Source organism: Fringilla coelebs (assembly GCF_963513975.1).
Source record: "Fringilla coelebs genome assembly, chromosome: 4".
Lineage (NCBI taxonomy): Eukaryota > Metazoa > Chordata > Aves > Passeriformes > Fringillidae > Fringilla > Fringilla coelebs.
The window spans coordinates 67,008,897-67,032,272 of NC_140032.1; the positions used below are offsets into that span (position 1 = coordinate 67,008,897).

The 23,376-nt window shown below is 46.9% G+C and overlaps 1 protein-coding gene across 1 annotated transcript in view; it reads right to left on the reverse strand.

Moving 5' to 3' along the window:
- Window positions 1-20,151, reverse strand: part of FAT4 (FAT atypical cadherin 4) — a gene marked incomplete at both ends in the record, with an annotated part of 119,576 nt that extends 99,425 nt beyond the window's left edge. Inside the window, one exon of the mRNA XM_084204240.1 lies at window positions 14,866-20,151. Within this exon, the coding sequence (XP_084060366.1) occupies window positions 14,866-20,151 (5,286 nt within the window). The remainder of the gene's footprint in view (window positions 1-14,865) is intronic.
- Between the last annotated feature and the right edge of the window lie 3,225 nt (window positions 20,152-23,376).

The window sequence follows — 23,376 nt, forward strand, 5'->3', positions numbered from 1 at the left end:
CCAAAGTGATGGGGTTTTGTTTCCTTGCCCTATCAGGGCCAAGTGTGAGTGTGTGTGTTGGGTCTGAGTCACCAGAGGAGTGCAGGTGTGCAGAGCTGAGTGCTTGGCAGGTTCAGTTTAGATGCAACGTAACATAGAATAATATAGAATAATAAAGTAATCAATTAGCCTTCTGATAAAGTGGAGTCAGATGCCTCCTCATCATTCTCTCCCCTTCATCGGGGCCGCCCTGAATCCCATAGATGTGAATCCCATAGATGTGGATCCCATAGATGTCTACCTGAGACCAGCAAATGTCCAAGAAAAAAATAAATGCTGAACTGATTTGGGGGCGGCTTCTGAGCACCCTGGTCTAGCAGAACGTGTCCCTGTGGGAATTGAACTAGAAGATCTTTAGGGTCCCTTGTCCCCAAAGCATTCCATGATTCAAACCCATAAAAATCCTTGGTTAATTACTTGTCTTTGCAGCAGCCAAGCGCTCAGCTCTTTTTTTTGCCTTTGCTCTTTCCGTGTCAGCAGGACAGTCCCGCTGTGGCCGGTGCTGCCCCAGCAGCAGAGCCCTGAATGCAGCACACAAAGGGAGAACAGCTAAAGCACATAATCCCTGCGGAACAGAGGCAGCCCAGGGAAGGAGAGACCTTTCTGCTCTGCCTGGAAGGAACCGCAGGGATGCCCTGCGCCGCTCGCTTACCAAAGAGATGCCAGGCGAGTTTTTCTAAGAAAAGGACCCTGGTTCTTAAAAAAATTGCACTGCTTCAGCAGCAAACTCACAATGAAAAGAGAATTCTCATTTGCATCGGCTTGAAACGTCCGTGTTCTGGCGCTACAAAGCCTATGGCTGATAAAGTACTCTTTCTGCTTAGCAATAATTGTAGTGAAAATGCAAAGATCTGGCAAGATATTTGCTTCTGAAATACTTCTCTATTACCATGGAGAATTTGGAATATCCACCACTGCACTGGAACAAAATGAAGATAAAGGAGTTTGAATGCTACTATTATTGTTAGGATTTCTTTCTTCTTTTTTTTAAAGGCTCTGGATTTCAAAGGGGCAAGAATTAATCACAGAAATAAATCAAATACCGCTGCCAGTAACAGAACAGGAAGAAGTGTTAAACAAAAACAATAAATACAAATGATTACTCACTCAAACACACACAAACATAGATAATTAACATTTGGAAATTAACAGTGGAGTAAGTCCCTTGGGTGCCACCAATGGCAGAGAAAACTAGACTAGAATTTCAAGAAAAAAGAACAGTACTTGTCTTCTACAGTAAAGGTATTTAAATGGATCAGAGGCTCCATCCCTTTCCCTGGGGAAGGTGACACATCCCATTTCCTTGCCCTGATTTCATCTCCCCAGCTCTCCCACAGGAGGGTCTCTACACTCTGACAGAGGACATTTCCACAACACAAGGGTTTTTATCTGCTCTGCTGCCAGAGCTCTCAACCTCCATGCCTGGAGAAAATCCCTTTGCAGTCAGCCAAGTGCTCATCCTCAACAACCACTGGGGCTGTGGACAGCCCTGATTTGTCCTGGAGCCCTGGGATGCAGCTACATTCCTTCATGCCACTCATTCCTGGAATCCATTATCCTCCCAGGATGAGAGAGCTGTTGCACCACTAAATCTTTAGATAACTTTCTTACTTTTTGGCAGCTTTGTTGCAAGGCACAGGTAAAACCCAACCACTGCAGCATTTCTGGCTTCAAAAGAACAGCTGCTAACAGAAGTTATGATGTCAAAAATTAGAAGCACGAGTTTTGGCTTGATTAAAGAGAAATGTTAAGTGCAACTGTGAAGAAAGATATAAGGACAGAGAACAGAACAGATGAAGGCTCAGTATAGAGAAAGCCCTAAAGAAAATGGGTTATTCTGTGGCTCCAGTCATGTCAAGGATATATACACAGTATGGTGGCCCTTCCCATTGAGGGCAAGGTCCAGCCTTACAGAGGAATCCCTTCCCACCCCAAAACAGCCACCCAAGAAAGGAACCAAATCCCAGGAGACTGTCCAGATGCTCCAAACCTGTTGAATGCTTTATACCAATGTCCAGAGTATCCCATTTTCAGAAAACAGAGCCACTGTCATCATTAAAAACTAATGCAAACCAGCCTGGAGCAGAATTTACATTCCTCAGAAGACAGTAAATCCTCAAGACAAGGGACCACCAGACCATCCCATCAGCGTGTCACCGTCCCACCAGTGTTTTCAAAATCCAGGGGAGCCAGACAAAACCTATCAGCCTGTAACACAAACAATCCCTCAGAAGTATATGTTAGGCTCGGATTGAAGCTGTAAATCTTTCTGAGGAGATTTTCACCCACCCTAACAGACCTAGTGCCATCCTCTGTTGTGATAAAATGGAATTTCAAATGCTTAAGCAGCCAATTGGAAAATTACCACTGGCTGAGCTTAACATCTTAGAGGGAAAATGACTTTTAGGGGACTTATTAGATGAGAACACTGAGCTGCTGATGGGCATTGACTGTGTAAGCCTCCAATGGCATATTTATAAAGTAGTTCAACAAAGGATATATCTTTCAAAACATATAAATTAAAGCCTGGTGTAACTTTCACCTAAATCTATACACAACATCTGTTAAATGGATTCAAGGCTGCCACTACATTACATAAACTCTTGCACTTGTAAAGCTGATGAATCACACAGCTATATCCTACTATTTTCCTACACAGGACTGGGGGGAGAGAAGAGGAAGGAGAGGAAGAGGAAGGAGAGGAAGAGGAATCTCATGTTGGCAAGGGCACATCTCAAGCCTTGTTACTTTTCACCAAGCACTTTGAAATGTCAGGCTAGAGCAATGTCATTTGGCTTAGAATTGGTAAAAATTTATCAAATCCCTGGTTTGTAATTCCAGCAGAGCAAAACACAAAAAGAAGTGTTGCTAAATCGTTTAATGTAGGTGTTACTTAACCTAAAATCCACAGAGTGTGACAGCTTTTCTCCCCCAAAACCATCAAATGACCTGGAGCACACATGATTATATTAAGATCTTGATGGCTATCACATGGAAATTGATGTTTCTGGCTACATTTAGTATATTGTGAAATATTTGCCTGTGTTTTTATTGTGCACAACAACAACAACTCCAACTGTGCCTCTTCTACATTCTTTTATAACCGTTTTATATGCTCAGTGGGGGGACAGAAAAAGAATTTAGTTAATCATTAAGCTTTTTCTTTCTAAAAGCAAGCCATGCTGACTGTCCCAATTAATCAGTGTCTCTGGAAGTTGCAAAGGAAATTTAATGCACTGTTTCTGTTTCAGAATCCTTCATTCTAAACACCAGCCTTCTGGTTTTCAAATGAAGAAATACACACACAGCTGAAGAAATACACACACGGATACTTGCTGTAATCATATTAAAATTGATTTTGGAGTGGTGGTGAAAGGTATATTTCAGCCCACTAAGAACAATTCTTTCATTCCAATACAGCTTTCTGAAATGAAAGTTTTAAGAACTATTAGCAAATTGAATTTCTTATCAGGAGATTGCTACCTAAACATGATGAAGTAGCTATGAACCACTGAATTTCACACAGTCTATTTCATGCCCTTCCATCTGCAGGTGAAGTTAGAGCCTCAGAAAGGAGACCTGTCACCACCAACCCATTCTCAAGCATTCCAGAAGGATTTCCTGGTTGCTATTCCCAGTGTAAACAGAAACCTGCATCTACTATGGGATCCACTACTGAAATTTAGCCAAATCCCAAATGTAGTTGGTTTACTTTATGCAAGGCACACAGGTCCCTCTGTGGACAACAAGTACCTACGTAAGTCAGACAAAACAGCCAATTTTTGTCTTTTTAAAACCACGCCACAACAGAAAGCCTCTAAATTAATACTCAATTATTTTTAATTATATGAGAAGGGAGCAGTGTGTTTGTTTTCAAATTGCATTCTGGAGTTTGGCTTCTTGACCCAGGCTCCCACAAAACTGTTCCCCATCACGCAGCCCACTTCACAGCAAAGTTTATCCCCAGTTCTCTTCCCTGTAGTACTGTGCTAACACCATTGCCTTCTATTGCTTTCTACAGAGTTCCAGCCATGTCAAGTGCCTAACTAGAGACTGCAGAATGTCTTGATTTCCTTACTGCCTTGGCAAGGGCCAAGCTTTTTGCTAGATGTTTAGTGTTTACCCCATGTCACTTTCAATACAGATTTTAATTTCCACAAATAGCAGGTCCTTCTCATGTACTCGGCCTTATTTTCTGCTTGGTTATACCAATGGAAATTAAGAGCAATTTAACTAAATAAAAGAGTTATAGAGAAGGAAAATTAGCATAACTCAAAGGAAAGCCAGTCCACTGTTTAGTAAAAATTACTTTCATATACTCCAGCTTCTCATGCTCATACATCCATTAGAGAGCCAAAGCTGTAATAACAATGTTATATTTTCACAGGAAAAAAAAAAGTAGCATTTTCTTACTCACACAAAGGGGCTTTTTTTTTTTTAAAGAAAAAGGAATCTAGTGGGACTGCATGTATTTTTCTATTTGTATAGTGGTAGCCACAATTAATAATCATAATATTAGGGTATATTTTTAGAAGAGACTCTTTGCACATGTGAGACCTCATGGCATCAGAAAAGCACGTTCATTTTCATGGCACTAAATCTTAGAAGGAAAGATTGTCTCCCTCTATCAGTTTTGAGCAGCTTTACTGTTGTAAACTGTATTTCCATGGGTGCTTTTAAAACAGACATATGTGGGATGATCAAGGAAGGACAAAAAGAGCATCCAGAAGACAACAGACCAAAGTAGCCCTGATATGGATGAAGCTTAGTTACATTAATTACTTTGCAATTAGGTTTTTAATATCTTGGTTTCTATGAAAAAAACCTGTGATATTTCAACTTAATGACTGCAAATTGAAAAACAATATATCCAAAATAAAATTTATTTGCCCTAGTGTGAAGTCTCATGTAGCATTTTTCTTCCGTGCTCACTGGGAAGAACAGGTTGCAGATTTCCAGCTACACTACCACCATCATTCACAAGAATCTTAGAGCCCTCTAAAGGAATTGCCTCTCTAAAGATTTTGCTTTAAACACATGGAGGGAAAAAAGACCTTGCTTCTACTCCCTTCTCCTCAGCCTTGCCCTGATGGATGGTGTTGCTCATGGGTGGAACAGCTCTGACAGACTTGGAACAGCCACCACGGCCAGTGGCAGTGATTTATTTCTGCAAGCAGCTTGAAAGTTCAGGCATAACACTTCCAGATAGCAGTGACCAGTTAATTTCTAGAACAATAAATAACAAATGCTAAGAAGAACTGGGTTTTGCCCAGATTTGAAGTTTGTGGCACTTGCTATTCCTTAACACATTCCTGTCCTGCGGTGGCCTGGCTCCGCACCAGGCAGAGCTGGGCACCACCTTCTTGGAGGTCAGACATTTATTTGTGCATGGGTGCCATCTGTACATACACACATGCACCTAATGCTTACACACAGATATCATAAAGCATGGCAGTAAATAAATAATCACAGTGCTAAATCACCTGGGGGTCCAGGAGACACGAAGGGGCCACGTAAGAGGAGAGGGGGTTATGAGCAGAGGCAGCCACGTGCTTCCAAGTCCAATTTTTAGGAGCTACTTTAGGCACTGGATGGAGATTTTTCTATTAGCAGATAAGAACTGAAGGTTGGACAGCATGACATAAATCCCTGAAGATCCATTATTGTTCATTTATTACAGAAACCAAAAAGGAGGGCTTAGCTCCAGCCTCTGGCGTCCTACTGAGGAGTATTGAATTTACACAACTCCTTTCCTAGGCTGTAAAATGTAGCAAAATAAACACATCATACAATGCAGTTGTCTTCCTCCCCTCTTACCCGTCCCTCACACACAAACTCAAAACAGTGCTGAGGAGAAAGAAGAAAAAAAAAACACCCAAAAAAACAAACCAACACAATAAGAGACACCTTTATCAGCCTCAGCCATCTGTGTTCCTTTAGTCTGATCCAAGCATTTTGGCAGGCATGTATGCAGCTTGCTCCTACCCCATATCATCCTGCCCTGCAAGCAAAAGTCCCCTCCCTCTTCCTCCCCTCTCTGCTGGAGCAGGTCAGGCAATGTTCTGGGTTTTTTTTTTTAATTCCAGGACTTGAAATAACAAGGTATTGGTGCATATGTTTAATTAATTACAATCTCAACACAAACACACAACCTTGTTTTGAGGAACTGCAACTTCACTTGGTTGCTCGGCCCAAAAAAGAAAGAGGTGCCAAAAAACCCACACTACTTTCAGGAATTATCTGGAGTTTAGAAATGTATAGGTTAAAAAAAAATAAAACAGGCTAATTCCTCAAAAGTTTAAAATGCAGGAGCTAAGAGCACTGCTAAAGAAAGAACACAGTGGTAAGAAAATCACCACTGCCATAAATTAGTTTCCAGACAATCTGACATGACCCTACTGGGGTTAAAAATCTGGATTTTCATTAATGTGTTCACTGAAATCTCAAATTCTTTCCTCAAAGCAAGCAGGCATAAAAGCATTTAGAAGGCAACTTTCAAAGGGACTAGAATCATGCTCAGGAAAAAAAAAAGTCATTTAAATACACTCAGAAATGCAGATCTCAAAAGATTAAGAGTACAATCAACTACTGAGTTGGCCTTCTGTTTCTAAACAGCCCTGTAATAGCAACATGTCTTCAATATTTCAGGAAGCATGACACTTTGATAGATTAAAAAGAAATGTTGTATTGAAAAGAAAAAAAGAATGAAAACAGGGAAAACACCAGGAACCCTGAAGGATAAGATTATAGAAGAAAACCCCAATGGAAAATTCAAGCTTTAAACACAAATACTACAGATGTGCAGCACAGCTCTGGCATCTTATTTATTCCTCTGAACTATTTCAGGAGAATTCTCTTAATTGATCAAAAATGATCCAGAAAGGAGTTGACATGAAAAGCACTCAGCTCAGCTCTCTCCAAGGAACAATTTATCTCCTAGCACACTCGGAGGGAAACAGAATCACTTATTTCCCCATGCACAGTGCCCATGGCAAACACACAAGTGGTTTTTCTGTCCTAATATACATATGTGCCCTGGGATGGGAACTTGGATATTTTTTTTTCTCTCCCCAAATGCTTCAGGATGCTGCAGATTAAATTCTTGTTTTGAAAGCCAACTAGCATGGCTCTGTGTAATTCAGTGCTGGATGCTACTTAAATTACTTTGGTACAAGTAGGATATAAATTTTATTCATAGCCTAGGAAGAGGACTACACATCTGGGTAGGTGAAATATCATATACATGTTCGTAGAACCAATAGTCTTCTCCTGGATTCTACTGCAGGGAACAAAAAAAAAGCTTGCCTTAAAACCCAAAGAGGAGGACTAGGTACAAAGCACTTGTTTAAAACCTTAAATTAAAGTTTTTCTCATTTATATTTTAGACAGAAAAAAAAAAAAACCATCTTGAAAAGGCTTCAAAAGCATTGAAATTCAAGCAAACTATGCCCAAAGAAATCCTTGAGGAAAAAACTTACAACGATTTTATAAACAAAACAAGCACTCATTAGCATAACTCATTGGGTTGAAAGTTGTCTTTTGTTAATTTTTGCTTCAGCAGAGGATGATAAGCTAGCATCAGCAGCAGCATCAGAGCAGAGTTACGACCCAGTCCAGAGCAGCTCCGCAGTGGCACTTGGCAGCAAGCCCCTGGCAGGATGGCACAGCCTGCTCCCAAAGGCAGGACAGGCACATGGGGGCTGCTGCTCCAGCTCTGCTCTCCAGGAGAGGCACAGGAACGGGCTGTGAGGCTCCATCTGGTGATGGAGGCCTCCAAGAGCAGCTGCTGTCCTAACCCAGCTCATAAATCCCCTCTTGGTTCCCATCAGCAGCAGAGACAGTCACGCTCTGCACTCTTAGATGCCCCATAAAAGAGAGATCCAACTAAGGGCCTGGAAAGGAGTCAGAAGTAACTTGTAAAGCACAAAGGCTCCAGCTCATCAGCTTTATCAGTGCCATTCATAAACAATTTCATAAGAAGGAGATGACACGAGGGCTGGAGCACCTCTTCTGTCAGGACAGACTGACACAGCTGGGGTTGTTCAGCCTGGAGAAGAACCCAGGGAAACTTCAGAGCACCTACAGGGTCCACGAGAGAGCTGGAGAAGGACTATTTGCAAGGCTCAATAGATGGCACATCACAAACCTATTCCCATTCATTTCACTTAAACATCTGTGAGAAAAACCCTGTCTTCATCTTTCAGCTCCATTAGAGAACCCAAATCAGCTTCCCAGGGCTCTTAGCAGTGATATTATCCTCACATGGACACTGCAGGGAACCCAGACTTGGGATGATGCCACCTTTGGGACAGAGGGAAGAGGAGAAGAAGGTAAAAGAGCTAAGATGCTCTTCTCCAAAAGGAGCCCCCGAAGCTCCTTCCACCTGCCTGAGCTCAGAGCTGCTGAATGCCTTTCTGTCTGTAGCTCTGGATGGCTGCATTAAGTGCATCAGAACCCTTGCACCTTTATTTAAGATCAAGGTCACTTATGAAGGCTGTGTCAACACAAGCCACAGCCTACCTACCATCAGCATGCATGTGTGATGGCTCCAGACACGAAATGCTGAGGCAAACTCTTGTTTCCATTACTTTCTGCATAGCTGTTGGCACATAAATTACCACTTCATAACAGGCCCTTTGAAATTCTTTTGCATTAACTAATGCAGCTCGATGTATTTTTACAGTGTGATCATGGCTATCAGTTTCCATCTGTTCTACTGTCCTTTTGGAATGTTTTCCCTGCGAGGAAGTAAACAAAAATAGAGCACTGTAAAAACAAACCTGCCTGACAGTCTAGACTGAGGGTCTAATTAAAAATAAGATTTATTAGAGTAGAGAGAAACTTTGCAGTAAAACAAAGACACAGTTTCTCTAACGTATCTGCTATTATTCTTGGCAAAGCCCAGCCAGGCTATAAATTCACTGAAACAAATCAGTATGGCACCGATGCACCATTCTGATCTAGCATTGCTTTTCCAGACTTGGGGAACACGTGAGCAAAACTCTTTTTTTCACTTCAATTTTAGTCCCCATCAATTCCTTTTTTAAACTGGGACATGAGTGTGCTGGGGCTTGTCTCCACACAAGGTCTTGCACAGAGTAAGAAACCAAACTGGGGTAACAGCAGTGCTGCTCCCTAGTCTAGACACAGCTAAAACAAACTGTGCCAGCAGAACTGTGTCATGCCAAGGGCTTGCTTGGATAGAAATTAAATGGACACCTTGCTCCTGGAGGGGTGGGAAGTGGCAATTCAAACTGGGAAAGACTCAGAAGATGGAAACTTCTGCCAGTCAAAAGGGAACCAGCATCCTTTGGTGAGGTGCAGAGAAACTGCACAAGGAACAGGACAAGAACAACAGCAAAGGTCTCAGACACCACCAACACAGTCAGAGTGAGAGCTGGGCACACCAAGAGGGCAAAACAGGCTTTGGTGACCAACTCCTGGAGCAAATGGGCAGCCACTCCTTGCTTCACCTAGCACATGGAAAGAACACTGCACCCCCTCAGCCCTGGGGATATCATCTTACATGGAAAAGGACTCGCTTATTAACATCTCTAGGACCCCAGAACCATTTGGAGATTTGTATGAAGAATTTAACACTTAGCAAAAATAAGCACATGAACGTTTTGCCCTGTTTTTTTGGCTATTATTTCTAGTGTTTGCACTAGAGACGCATGAAAAATAATATTTTCCGTAATAAAGAATGTTGTTTTTAGAAGTCTAGTGATTTTTAACATAAAAATTATTAGGTGACCTCACATGCAAAAATGCCCAAAGGCTGCTAAAATAGCAAAGAAATGAGAAATTCTAGATATTAAGAACATGTAGCGAGGCAGATTCATTAAAGAAATTAGAGAGGATGAAAAAAGGGCCAACTTTGAACCAAAACACACTAATTGGTTTTGAATAGTTTTCCACATAAGGAACATTCATCTCCCACTCTAGTTCAAGGACAGCTTAGAGATCCTTTTTCAGATCATGCAAATGACAGCAGTAACTTAAATAATTACACATTTCTTAGAACCAGCAATATCAGTTTTAGGAAGAAAAAAAAAAAAGTGTCTTTGGAGCTGGGACAAGGCAGCAGATTTTCATTGTTTACTCCAACATTTCATAAGCAGTTTCCTTTTTCAGGCAACAATTGATGTGCCATATATCATTAAAGAACGAACTAATTTATAAATAGCATGAATACAAGGAGAACCCCATTGTTCTCATTTGTGCTGGTAAATATGAGACATGCCAGATAAGACTTCTCTGAAGTGGGTTTCTAATTCCCTTACTAAATTTAAAGCCTTGCATTAGCCAGCTTGGCTGGAGAAGCAGCACAGCACCTTCAGTGTCTGGAGCTACCAGGCCACCCCTCTCCCTCTCTCAGTAGGATGGTGAGGGACACCACAGCCCTGCAGCAGAACCCAGCACAAGGGATGCAGGAGGGTCAGAGAGCTAGCTCAGCCACAGGACACAGCCCAGGCTGAGACAAAACTCTCCACAGCAGCTATTTACACCAAGCAATCCCAGGCTTATGGCAATGGCTGCAGTCCCTGCTGAGTCAAGGCAAACCCTCCTGTGACTGCCTTTCCAGGGGACCAGGGCCACTCACTCTGCCTTCCTTCATTAACCTCAAGATCTTTACCAAGCATTATCTGAAATCCCTACATCTTACCCGATTCAGAAGCACTTCCCCAGCTTGGAAGTCCAAGATTCCCAACAGTGTCAATGAGTCACAGCTGAGACAGCCACGACACACAGAGTGTCACCATATATTCCAGAAAGCTTCAGCCCACACAGAGTGACACCACACCACTTCAGAAGGCTGCAGGCATCTGCCCTTCTTGTCCTTATCCCAACCTTGTACCCCCTTCACGCTGATGCCCTGCACCTGTGTGCCCTCTGCTCCCTTTGGTGGTTGGTCAGTGCCCTGGGCACTCCATGGCTCACTGCTGTCAGTGCTGCTCACCTGCTGCTCACACTTGCAGCTCATTGGGGATGGGGCTCAGGCACAGCCCCACCCCAATCACCACAAGCTGTGTGCCTACAGCAATCGTGAAGCACTCACAAGATGAAGCTACAAAAATAAAACCCAGAGTCTCATTTCACCCTGCCTGCAAATGAAGACAATCCCCCTCTTCTGAGAGGATGTTAACATTCCCAGGTAAAAATCATCAACAGGACCACTGATCTGCCCCTCCATGTATTTCCATTTTCAAGTCAATACCACCACAAAATCTTTCAGTTGAAGTTTATACACTTTCCTCTTTTGCACCCTTCCCCTCCCTTCCTTGGGAGCCATGAACCTATTTAAAGTACATGAAAGCTGTTGAGGAGTTCACCTCTCAAAGTGTTACCCCCTCTGAACTGGCACAGATGATCCATAAATCACTATAAATTATATACACAGGGCCACCACTGCCTTCAAGGAAGCCACCCACTGAAGGGTTAAACACACCAACTGGAGATCCTGACTAATTCCTCTTAATCCCTAGTTCCACAGCACAGAAGATGAGGTATTGTTTTTTATTGAGGTATTGCTGCCAGACACAAAGCAGGGTACAACACAGGGCCACCCAAAATCTCCCACAGCATGCAGTCCTTGTCTGGGGAGGCAGGGCTGAGGGGAGCCATCAGGTGTGCAAGTGATTCCAGCAGGCATTAGCCACTCTATATTAAATAGAAAATCATGGTGGTGAACACCCTCATCCCTGCCCAAAAGGTTAAAAGAGGATTTATGTTGGAAAGCTAAGAGAAAGGAGTTTAGCAGTTGCTGAGGGTTTTTTTTCCCCAGCAGAAACATTAAAAAAGGTACAGAATGGCAAACTGAAGGGACCCTTCTAGGACACCTACATAACTCATTTTTACATGAGATCAACAGCAATGATTGTATTAACCTAATGATTAATACAACAGGGGGAAAAGCTGAAACTGATCACCAAACACATTCTGTAGATTATAAATAGGATAAAAATCCAAAATAAAATTAAAAAACAAGCATTCAGATCCAATAACTACCATCCAAAATTACACCATCTAGCTGTAAAATACACTGGAAGAAGCACTTGAGTTTCCTTTAGCATCTCAAATATTTGGTATCTGAAGAAAGCCTTACCTCACTACTTGCATTTTCCTGACACACACCCCACCACCACCACCACTTTTCTTTCCATATAGTAACAACAAACATGGAAACATACACAAGATAAAAAGCTAGCGATGAAAAAATAAACCACAAATTGTAAACAAACATTTTTGTTTCCTAAAATTTCCTTGTTACTTTACTGAAAATAACAGAACCCTTCGGTTTCAAGGCATGTCAGCTGCTCTGGGTTCAGTAAGGATTCCCCACAGTCCTGCCACTGCAAAGTTCTGCCCTTGGACACTCTGTTCACAAAGCACCTCCAAGGGATGGATGAGAAATACTGAAAAGAAACTTTCTTCTTCAGTTAGGGCACTAGGTGGATCTTTTCCATAGATTTGATATTAGTTTAGAAGGTAAATAAATGAGTGAGAGAATTTAAGGGGGGGAAATCACACCACTTCCCAAGGACAGGGATTAATTCACTTCTCGGGCAAGTGGTTTCACGCAAGCCTGCTCTTCTTTTATACTGCCTGCTGGCCAGACAGAGCTGAGTGACTGTTTCAAAAGTGTAAATATCTCTATTTCACACCAGGTATCTGTCACCCAAACCCACTGCTGCAGTCTGTATTAGACAAAAGATCTCTTAACTTCCTTTCTCCCGCTGCTCTCCTTGCCAATCTCAGACTGCACGTCTAGCACCGGGCAGATCCCCATGCTCAGTGGTTCGCTCACATGCCACACTGCAATTAAGATGATTTCTGGCATCAGGGCAGAGAGCATAGCAGGCAATGAAGAATAATCATGTAGACATTGCTAAGACTATCCTGTTACTGGTTTTCCCTTTTCTTTAACCATACTGAGACACAAAACCCAACACTCTTCATAAGAGAAGAAAGAAAATACACAATATTCATATTCCGTCTCCACAAAACAAAACAAAAAAATAAATCCAAACCAAAACCAACAAACAAAATCAAACAGAAAATATATATAAATATGTGAAAAAAAGCTGCTTATTCAGCACCCACTGACAGTGAGCTTGCACACAGAATGTCCCTGTAGCAGTTCTTGTGCTGGACAGCAAAAGCCTTCCGGAGAAATTCCATCAGTTAAGGGCAAGACTGCATATGGTTATGTTTTTGAAAGTTGAAAGCTGATTATAATTTATAATACATTTATAAAGAAGCACAGTGAGCTAATTACATTTGGGAGAAGGCACATTTTAGGGGCTATAAAGATACAACCAGTAATAGGAAATTCTAACTTCCAATTATGCCTCTCAGGGTTCTTTACAGAATAAAACATTTGCTTGTGATTTCAGAAGTGGTTTGCATTCAACAATGTAAAAGTTGTTTGAAGTTTCAATGGTTGCTCTCTTCCCTGCTCAGCAAATACTCATGTTAAATGCTTTTACAATATGTAAGAATACTGCAGCCATAGGGTTGCGTCTCCTATGAGTCCTTCCCCAGCCAAGAAACTCTTTGCTCAAACTCAGAGCTGAAGGGTCGTGATCCACATGCCCAATGGCAAAGGCCTGACCCTCAAAACAACAGTCCACCAAGACAAAATATAACACAATAGTAAGGAAAAAATTATAAAGGTCTATCTTTTACAAATTGCAGGGGTATGAAGCCCTACACAACAGGAATATTCTCATTAAAATAACATGAATTACTTAAACCAGCAGCACTGCCAAAACAGATCTTTTTCCAATACTCTACTGTTGGTCAAAATATGACCATCAGCAGCACACTGCACACACAGCAGGATGGGATCACATCTTTGAGATGGAACAGTGCTCAAAATCCCTGACAATCCCTTCAGAGAGGATCTGTCCCTGACAGTATAGGAGAGCAACATCTCACACAGATCATACTTAACCTGCAGAAGAAACAACAAAAGCAGCTATGAAGAGAAAAAAAACCCACAGCTGTCAAGTAAGAATTGGAAATACCACTTTTGCTAAGATCAAACAAAAAAAAACCCCAAACCTCCAAACCACCACAGTATCAAAACCAACACTTAATTCCCAGGAGGAGGTATGGCTGGGGGATTTGTAGGGCTGTGAAGCACTGAGAGGGAAATGGTTAAACCACCACACACTACCACCATCCTCTCCTGGCTGGCCCACTCAGCAGTGCCAGCCCCAAATTTAAAGGAATGTCAAGTCAAAGGCCGTGGTGAAGTGCAGCAGGCAGCTCCAGGAGATGCTGCAACTTAAAGCAAACACAAGACTCCTTTTCACACCTGGTTTCTCAATATTAACACAGAAGACAGCAGGAGCAGTGTGAATGATTAGCTCTGTGACTGAAAACACAGCAAATAAAACACTTGTACTTCACAGATGACATTCCAAACCTGATTTCCACCCATTGCTTTTCAAGTTAGTCAGGCAGAAAACCTTTAAAGACCCTTCAGTCAAGGCAAATGGCTTTGCGATAAGGGAAGTTTCCAACTAAAACGTTACGTATTTACCACCTGTCACATCCCGGAAAAGACACAAAAGCATTTTCATACTCATCAGTGAGTTAGGTAGAAAAGCAGCCAAAATTGGAGGAGTGTGAGGAGACCTATCATCTGAAGGACTTAGCCAGGCAGGGATGGCAAGAACTTCCATGACATGAGCTGTTCAGAGTGAATGCTTGAATGCTCACGTCCAACACTGACACCACAACTTCAGTGAAGAACCCACCATAATCCTGGAATTACACAGGAGTGAAAAGACAAATAATTACTGAATAAACCTTTACCTCTGCTCGCTGCGTGCGGGGCAAAACAGACGACTTCTCAATGGCATAAACATCCACCAGGTAGAGCCGTGCTCCTTGCTCCCTGTCCAGGATGGCAGCGGTCTGGATGACGCCGGTGTGGCGCCCGATGGTGAAGAGGCGCCCGAGGCTCCTGTCCTCGCAGCGCACGGACACGATGTAATATTCCACCTGCGCCTCGGAGCCCCGCGGGCTCGCCGCTTCCAGGGAGATCACGTTCGTCCCAATGGGCTCGCCCTCCTTCAGGATGGTGATGTATTTTGGCTGAGTGAAAACGGGTCCGTCAACCCCCTGCAGAATTATAGTCATCTCGGTGGTGGATCTTCTCCTTTCAGGGCCCAGGTCGGTGGCAGAAACGATGAGATTGTAGATGAGCTGAGAAGGCACCAGCGCTGAGGCGACTCTTAGATCTCCGCTGTAGCGGTCCACGATGAAGGTTTCGGTGTCTCCGTTGACGATCTCGTACTCCACCTCCCCGTTGGCACCCTCGTCGGGATCCGCGGCGATGATCGTGGTCAGGATTGAGCCGATCACCACCGAGGGGTCGGCCGCCAGGGCGTTCTGCGACACGAACACGGGCACGTTGTCATTTTGGTCCGTCACCAGGATGGTCACGTTCTTGAGGGCAAAGCGCCTGGACTCCACGGGAACGGCCTGATCGGTGGCTTTGACCGTCAGCTCGAAGAGATTGGCAAACTCCCGGTCGATTTCAGCATTGGTAAATATTGTCCCTCTCACCTCGTCGATACGGAAGTGATTGCCCCTCGGCATCTGCTGGATGATGGCGTAAGTTAGCTGCCCGTTAATATCCGCGTCCGGATCGTGAGCGGTCACGGAAACGACAGAGCTGCCCACGGGAACGTTCTCAACAATTGATTTAAAGATGTCTCCCGGAGGAAAATGAGGGGGGTTATCGTTGAAATCCCGAACGTGTATGACCACTGACATGGTAGAGGATCGCGGGGGCCTCCCTTGGTCCTTCGCCGTTATATTTAGCTTATACAGAGATTGCGTCTCAAAGTCCAGTTTCTTGGCAAGAAAAATACTCCCGGTGTTGGGACTGATGCTAAAGGTCCCGTGATTGTTTGACCCTGTAATGCTGTAGTGGAGGTCAGCGTTGTCACCTGAATCAGAATCAGTGGCAGTGACAGATGACACGAGTTCACCAACCCTCATATTTTCTAAGACATCCACTAAGAGGGTTGATTTAGGGAAGGAAGGGCTGTTGTCATTTTCATCCAATACATCAATGCTCAACATGCAAGTTGAACTCAGGGGAACGGCTCCAGAGTCTACAGCTTGGATGACAAGGGAATATGATGCAGTAGCCTCATAATCTAGTCTGCCTACTAAGGTCACTTGGCCTGTGCTGCTGTCTATTACAAACTGATTTTCTTCATTTCCCTTGATTACAGAGTACTGAATCAACCCATTAACCCCTTCGTCAACATCTGAGGCAGAAACTCGCAGCACCTGTGTCAGATTTGCTGCCAATTCTGATATAGTAGCTTGGTAAAGATCTTTCAAAAACTTGGGGGCGTTATCATTGATGTCTTTCATGTAGATCTGTACAGTTGCCTGATCTTTCAGAGGCTTTGGCAACCCCTGATCTGTGGCTATTACTGTAAGGCTAAATACTGCAGCTCCCCTCTGTCTCATGAGAGCTTCTCTGTCAAACTGATGAGTGCTTCTGATTTCCCCAGTTACTGTGTTCAGCTCAAAATCTGGCTGCATATGCTCAAAAGAATACCTGACCTCACCATTCGGCCCAAAGTCTTTATCTACAGCGTTTATTTTACCCACGTACGACCCACCTCTCTGCTCCTCCTCAAAATAAAACACATAGTTGGTACTGTTGAACAGGGGCCTGTTGTCATTTACGTCCTCCAGAATCACAGTGACGTTCACAGTGGCATTGAGTGGTTCTACTGCTCTATCAGAGGCAACGACCAGTAAAATGTATCTTTCCTGAAGCTCACGGTCCAGTTCACTTTTTATATACAGCTGGCCATCTGGGAATATGCCAAAGGCATCCCCAGCATTTCCTTCAATTATACTGTAAGCTATTTCACCGTTCACTCCCGAGTCTTTGTCAGAAGCCTGTACCTTAAAGAACCTGGAATTCACAGGCTCTGACTCCAGAATAGTAATTTCATAGGAAAGCTGGTCAAACACAGGCGGGTTATCATTTACATCATGGACGGAGACAGTCAGGATAAAGGTGGAGGACAGCTGAGGCACCCCCATATCCGAGGCCAGGATTTCGACCTGGTAAGACCCAGCATTTATGTCGAGCGGCCCCGTTAAGCTTATAGCACCAGTTTGTTCATTGATTGAGAACAAGCCCTTTGGGTTTTGCTTAAGGCTGTAAAGGACCACGCCATTAACACCTTCATCAGGATCAAGAGCTTTGGCCTGGAATATGGTATGCCCAGCTTTCCAGTTCTCAACAACGTTTACACTTTCCACCACTTGAACGAAGTGTGGGGAATTGTCATTTAAGTCTTTGACGGTTATATTGACCACAGCGTCGCCAGTTATCGCCCCACCCCTAGCAACCACCTTCAGCTGGTAAAATGCTTGCTCCTCCCTGTCAATAATGCTGGCTGTGGTGATCTGCCCCGTCACCCTGTTGATGGCAAACACGCCCCTCTGGTCCCCCGTGGTAATGAGGTAACTGATGTTGGTGTTGAGGTCCATGGTGGAAGCAAAAACAGTACCCACGTGGTAACCCAGGGCAACGTTTTCAAAGACAACAAAACTGTACGTGCCCTGGCTGAAAACAGGGGGGTTGTCCTGTGTGTCCAAGACAGTGATGGTGACAATGGCTTGGTTCTGCGACTGAAGATGGCCACCGTCAGTGGCCACGATCTGCAACTGGTAAGCAGTTTTCTCCTCCCTGTCCAGGGCTATTTTTGTTGTGATGACCCCTGTCTGCCCATGGACCTGAAACCTGGAGGTATCTCCAGCTGAGATGCTGTACTTGACGGTCCCATTGGGGCCCAGATCAGGGTCCGTGGCAGACACGGTGGTCACGTAGGTTCCGGCGGGCTCGTTCTCTTGGATGTGGGCAAAATACTGAATGGGGTAAAACACGGGGCTATTGTCATTCACATCCAGGATGGTCACGTTAACTCGGGCTACTGAAGAAAGGGGAGGAGAGCCCAAATCAGTGGCCAAGACCTGCAAGGAGAAGTGAGACTGCTCCTCCCGGTCCAGCTGTGAGATGGTGCTGAGCTTGCCTGAAACGGGGTCCAGGCGAAACATCTGGCGAGGGGTCACAGAGGAGGGGCCAACTGCTGCCAGCGCCGGCTCGGCTTCCTGCAGGGAGAAACGGACAGTCCCATTGTCCCCCAGGTCCCCATCAGTGGCACTCAGGACAAGCAGCTCAGTTCCTGATGGGGAGTTTTCAGCCAAGGACACCTGGTAACCCTCGGGCTGACCGAAGCGAGGCTTGTTGTCATTGACATCCAGGACGGTCACCACCAGCTGCGCGTAGGAGAATTTGGGCTGCACCCCCTGGTCACGGGCACTGATGTTGAGCACCACCTGAGAAGCAGTCTCCCGGTCCAGCCTGCTGGAGCTGGACGTGCCCGCGGCAGCGCCACCCTCGGGGACGGCCGTGGTGACCAGCCCGCTGTGCTCGCTGATGCGGAACCAGCCCAGCTCGTTGCCCGAGACGATGCTGTACTTGAGGTTGGCGTTGAGGCCCGAGTCGCGGTCCGTGGCGCTGAGGCCCCGCACGTAGCTGCCCGGGGGCACGTCCTCGCTGATGTTCACCCTGTACACCGACTGCCCGAACACGGGCGGGTGGTCGTTGATGTCGTTCACAAAGATCACCAGGCTGGCCACCGAGGAGCGGCTCACGGGAGCTGCCACCGCTCCATCCGGGGAAAAGACGGATGTGGGGGAGCCCGGAGGCGGCGGCGGGGCCCCGTAGTTATCCGCCACCGCCACGGTAAGGTTATAGGCCGGGATGCGCTCCCGGTCCAGCGCGGCCGCTACCTTGATGAGGCTGAGGTTGGGTACCTTACTGCTGTGCACCTCAAAGTGCCGCTGCTCGTTTCCCGCCAGGATGGACACGGAGATGTTCCCGTTGGCCGCCGGAGAGTCGGCATCGCTCACCGTCAGCAGGGCCACCACCGTGCCGGGGGCCGCGTTCTCATCCACAGAGGCAAACCGGGAGGTGGCCGGGAAGTAGCGGAACTTCACCCGGGGCTCGTTGTCGTTGACGTCGAGCAGGCGGATGAGGGCCTCGGCCCGGCCGCTCAGCGCCGGCACCCCGCGGTCCATGGCCTGCACCGTCAGCGAGTACTGCTGCCGCACCTCGTAGTCCAAGCGCTCGCGGATGCGGATCACCCCGCTCTCGGGGTCCACCTCGAAGGGCAGGCTGCCAGCCCCGTCCCCAGCACCGCTGCCATCGCCTCCCTCCAGGCGGTAGCGGATGTCAGCGTTGGTGCCCTCGTCGGCATCGGCCGCAGTCACCTGCAGAACGCTGGCCCCGACGGGCGCGTCCTCAGGCACTCGCGCCTGGTAAAGCGTCTGGCTGAAGATGGGGGGGTTATCATTGATATCCTGGACGGTGACGTTGACCTGGAGGTACCCTCGCCGACGGGGCTCGCCCTTGTCCTCCACCTGCACCAACAGCTGGTAGGTGGCGGTGGCCTCCCGGTCCAGCCCTCCGCGGGAAACCAGGTGCAGGAAAGCGCCCTCACCGCTGGGGTTGAGGGTGATGTTGAGGCGGAAGCGACCCTCCTCGTTGCCGGCCACAATCCGATAGGAGCCATGGTCCACGCCGTTGGTGCCGCTGTCGGCGTCAGTGGCAGTGTCCAGGATGAGCTGGCGCCCGCTGCCCGTGTCCTCCTTGAAAGTCACCACGATGGAGGGGTCGGGGAAGACAGGCGCGTTGTCGTTGAGGTCGAGCACCAGGACGCGCACCTCGCTGGGGTAGGTGGGCTGGCTGGAGAGCACCACCAGGTCCACCACGTCGCTGGCCAGGCTCTCGCGGTCGATGGTGGCGCGGGTGTGCAGGGCGCCCGAGGTGGCGTTGATGGCGAAGAGCTCGTGGTGCTCGCTCAGGCGGTAGGTGAAGCCGGGCCGGGTGGCGATGGTGCCCACCCAAGTGCCGGGCGGCTGCTCCTCCAGCACCCGGAACACCTGGCGCGGCTCCGCGGCGGCGGCGGCGCTCCCCAGCGGCGGCAGCAGCGGCAGCAGCAGCGACAGCAGCAGCGGCGGCGGCGGCCCGCGGGCGGCGGGGGGGCGGCCCATGGCGACCCGGGGGCGCAGCGCCCCGAGGGGGCGTCCCGGCGCCGCCGCTCGCCCCGCTCCCGCTGCCCTGCCCTGCCCGCCGCCTCTCTCGGCACCCGCGGACGCTGCGCTCCGGACGCGGACGGGAGCGGGGCCGGCGCCGCGCTCACGGGACGCTCCGGCTCTGCCTCTGCCGCCGCTCCTCCCGCCGCCGCTCCGGGGCTGGGGGGCGGCCGGGGGCGCCGCGCCGCATCGCCGCTCAGCAGCCGCCGCTACCGCCGGGGCCCCCGCGGCCCGCCGCTCCCGCGCGGTGCCCGCCGCCCCGCCGGCATGCCCGGGCGCACGGCGGCCGAGCCGGTCCGTGATCCGCGGCCGCCCGGACCCAACTTTGCCCGGCGCTCATGGATCCCGGCCCTCTTGACGCCCGGGCCGGCTCCCCCCACGGCCGCCCATTGGCCGCCGCGCCGCGCCGCCCCGCCCCGGCCCGCCCCCCGCACCTGAGGGGCCGCCCCGGCGGGACCGGGACGGGCGGGGAGCGGGGGGAGCCCCGGCCGCGCCGGGAGCGGGGCGCGCGTTCCCCGGGACGCCCCCGCCTGGAGCGGGCAGCGAGGCGGGAACCCGGCGGGAAGGGCGGGCTGCCCCGCGTACCGGGGCACGGGGCTGCGGCGGGCGCCGCTCACTTCGGAGGCAGCTCTGGAGAGAACTTGCGGGTCCCGTTATCCCGGGAAGATGCGGCGCTGGGCGAGCCTCCCGCGGGCCGGCAGCGCCCTCTGCCGCCGCCGCCCGGCGCGGCTCCCGGGAGCATCACCGGGATGCCGGAGCATACCGCGGGAACCTCGGTGCCGAGCGAAAAGCCCCCTCCTTCCTCCATCCCAAAAAGCCTGCAGAAAATCGAGGAGGATCATTTTCCCTGCGGCGGCGCAGGCAGCAAAATTTTTAATTTTGTGTGAGTTTTTGTTTAAATACAAGCAACGGTCGTAAACACAAATCTGTAGATGGCAATTAAAGTCCCAAAGGTAAAGCTAGCAATTAAAGTGAAAAGGTAAATCCAGCATAGCCGCATAACGGATCAGCAAATTACAGAGTTTATTTATCTCTGTGAGTTAAAGAACCTGGTAGTGTATTTTCCAGCATGGGAAAGACGGAAAAGTGAGAAAAGAAGTTGAAAAAAAAAAAGCAGGAAAGTGTAGAAGGATGTGGTGTCAAAGGCAGTTTGTTCCCCGCTAGGACCCTGGATATGATTAAAGAAAGGGAGGTCAAATGACCATTAGCAGCAATCTTGACTGGAAGCAGTAAGGAAGAACGGGTGGTTCCTGCTCCGTATTGCCATCTAACACAAAGAGCTACCTCGGGCCAGTAATTCCTGCAAATCCCTCTAGGGATGGATCCTCACACCCGCGATCAGCTCCGACCCCATGGACACAGCACCTCTCCCTGCGTGGCAGTGCTGGGGTCTGCCTGTATTTAGCTTTCCATTTCTCAGCGTCTGCTACCGGCCTGGAGAAGGGCTCCTGTGCCTCGCAGCGCTCCGCCTTTCCTAGCTGCGCTAGTTCAGTGGGAGATAATTCATCCGCAAGATATTCTTGGTGTAACACATCCTCCTCTCTTGCGAGGAGCTGGGGGATAAATCCACGGGACAACCGAGCGCGGCTGATCCGTGCTGCCGCCCGCCGGGATCCACGGCGCTGCACCGGTTCTTTGACATTTAACTCCACCTACAGGCGGGCATCGACCCTTGCCGGCAGCCAGCAGCTCGCTGGGTGCTCTCGAAAGGTGCTTTTTTAAACTTCTATCGCAAAAATGCTCGTGTCTTATGGGCCAGCAAAATCCAACAGTGATCCACGAAGAAATAAGATTATATGGGCTGGAGGGGGATGATTACCAACATAAGATAGCATCAAGAACATCAGATAGCATCGTCACTAGAGCAAGTCTTTGAGCATTCATCACTTCCCAATCACTGGAGTTTTTTCCTCACTACATGGAATTTTTCACATCTGCCAAGTAAATTTGACCTCCAAGTCCAAAACGCAGCACAGATAAACATTCTGCCCCTGAAAGGGGCTTTGGTTCTTTCCCCAGTTCTGATTAGAATTACTAACCAACTATATTTCATGTGGAACAGGCACAATCTTGTCCTGACATTGTTCAAGCTCTTCTGTGCCCATTGTTTGTGCTTCCCTCTGGGTTCTTCTCTCAAATGTCAAAATAAAAAATGCTGTTGCAAAAGTATGGAAATTCAAATATAGGAAAGCAAAACATCAGCCTTTTAAATACTGCAAGCATAATTGCTAAAATTCTGGGCAAGAAAGAATACCCAGAAAACAGGAGAATATCTGGACAATAGGTTTTAAAGCCCCATTTTTTTGCTACTCTAGAAACTCATAAGTCTGTCAATATTAGATCGCAGAAGCATCATGTGTTCCCCTTGCATTATATTAAAAGAAAATTATACATTGCAAAGTTTTGCACCAAACAAGAATGAATCAAACAAAATCTGTTTGCCAGTTTACCAGTAAGTTAATATTTGCAATTATATCAATGATCTGATATGATAAATGTAAATATCTCAGAATTTCTTTAACAACATAATTTGCTTAAGCCTTTTGTACCTGTAGATGTAAAAATGTTTTTCTAGATGAGTCAGTCACAAAAGAAAAAAGAACACCCTTTAAATTTCTGAAGTGTTTCAATATATAAAAATTCCATTCCTTACAATTCAGAAAGTTACTTTTTTAAATCCAAATGTTTATAAAAAGTTGTACAAACTTTACAGACAATTTTCAGTTACGAAAATAATTGCAGGACTTTTTTAAAAATAATTCTCATTACAACTGCTTTTTTTTTTTTTTTTTTTTACTGAGAGCTGTTTCAAATGTAGCCAAACTTAGAAGATGTTTTAAAACCAACTGCACTTTTTTAAAAGTTATTTGAATGGCTAAGAAAAAGCCCATCAAAATTGAAGCAGCTTTGGGAGGTATTAAGCAATACCTTTATTATAAAGTCTGTGCATGTCAGTGGAATTACTCTGGTGGATCATCAGCATAAGTGTGGGTTGAGTTTTGACCCCTTTTAGATTAACACAAACACATTTCAGCAGAGCTAAGGCTGTGCTAAGAAGCGCTCCACCGCTCTTAACTTGCAGGAATGGAAATAAAGTGAAGAATAGGTCATTTTTGCACTTTTTGTCTTGCCTCCAGCTCTGTTGATAACACCTCCCAACACTTCATCAGGCTTTCACCTCCA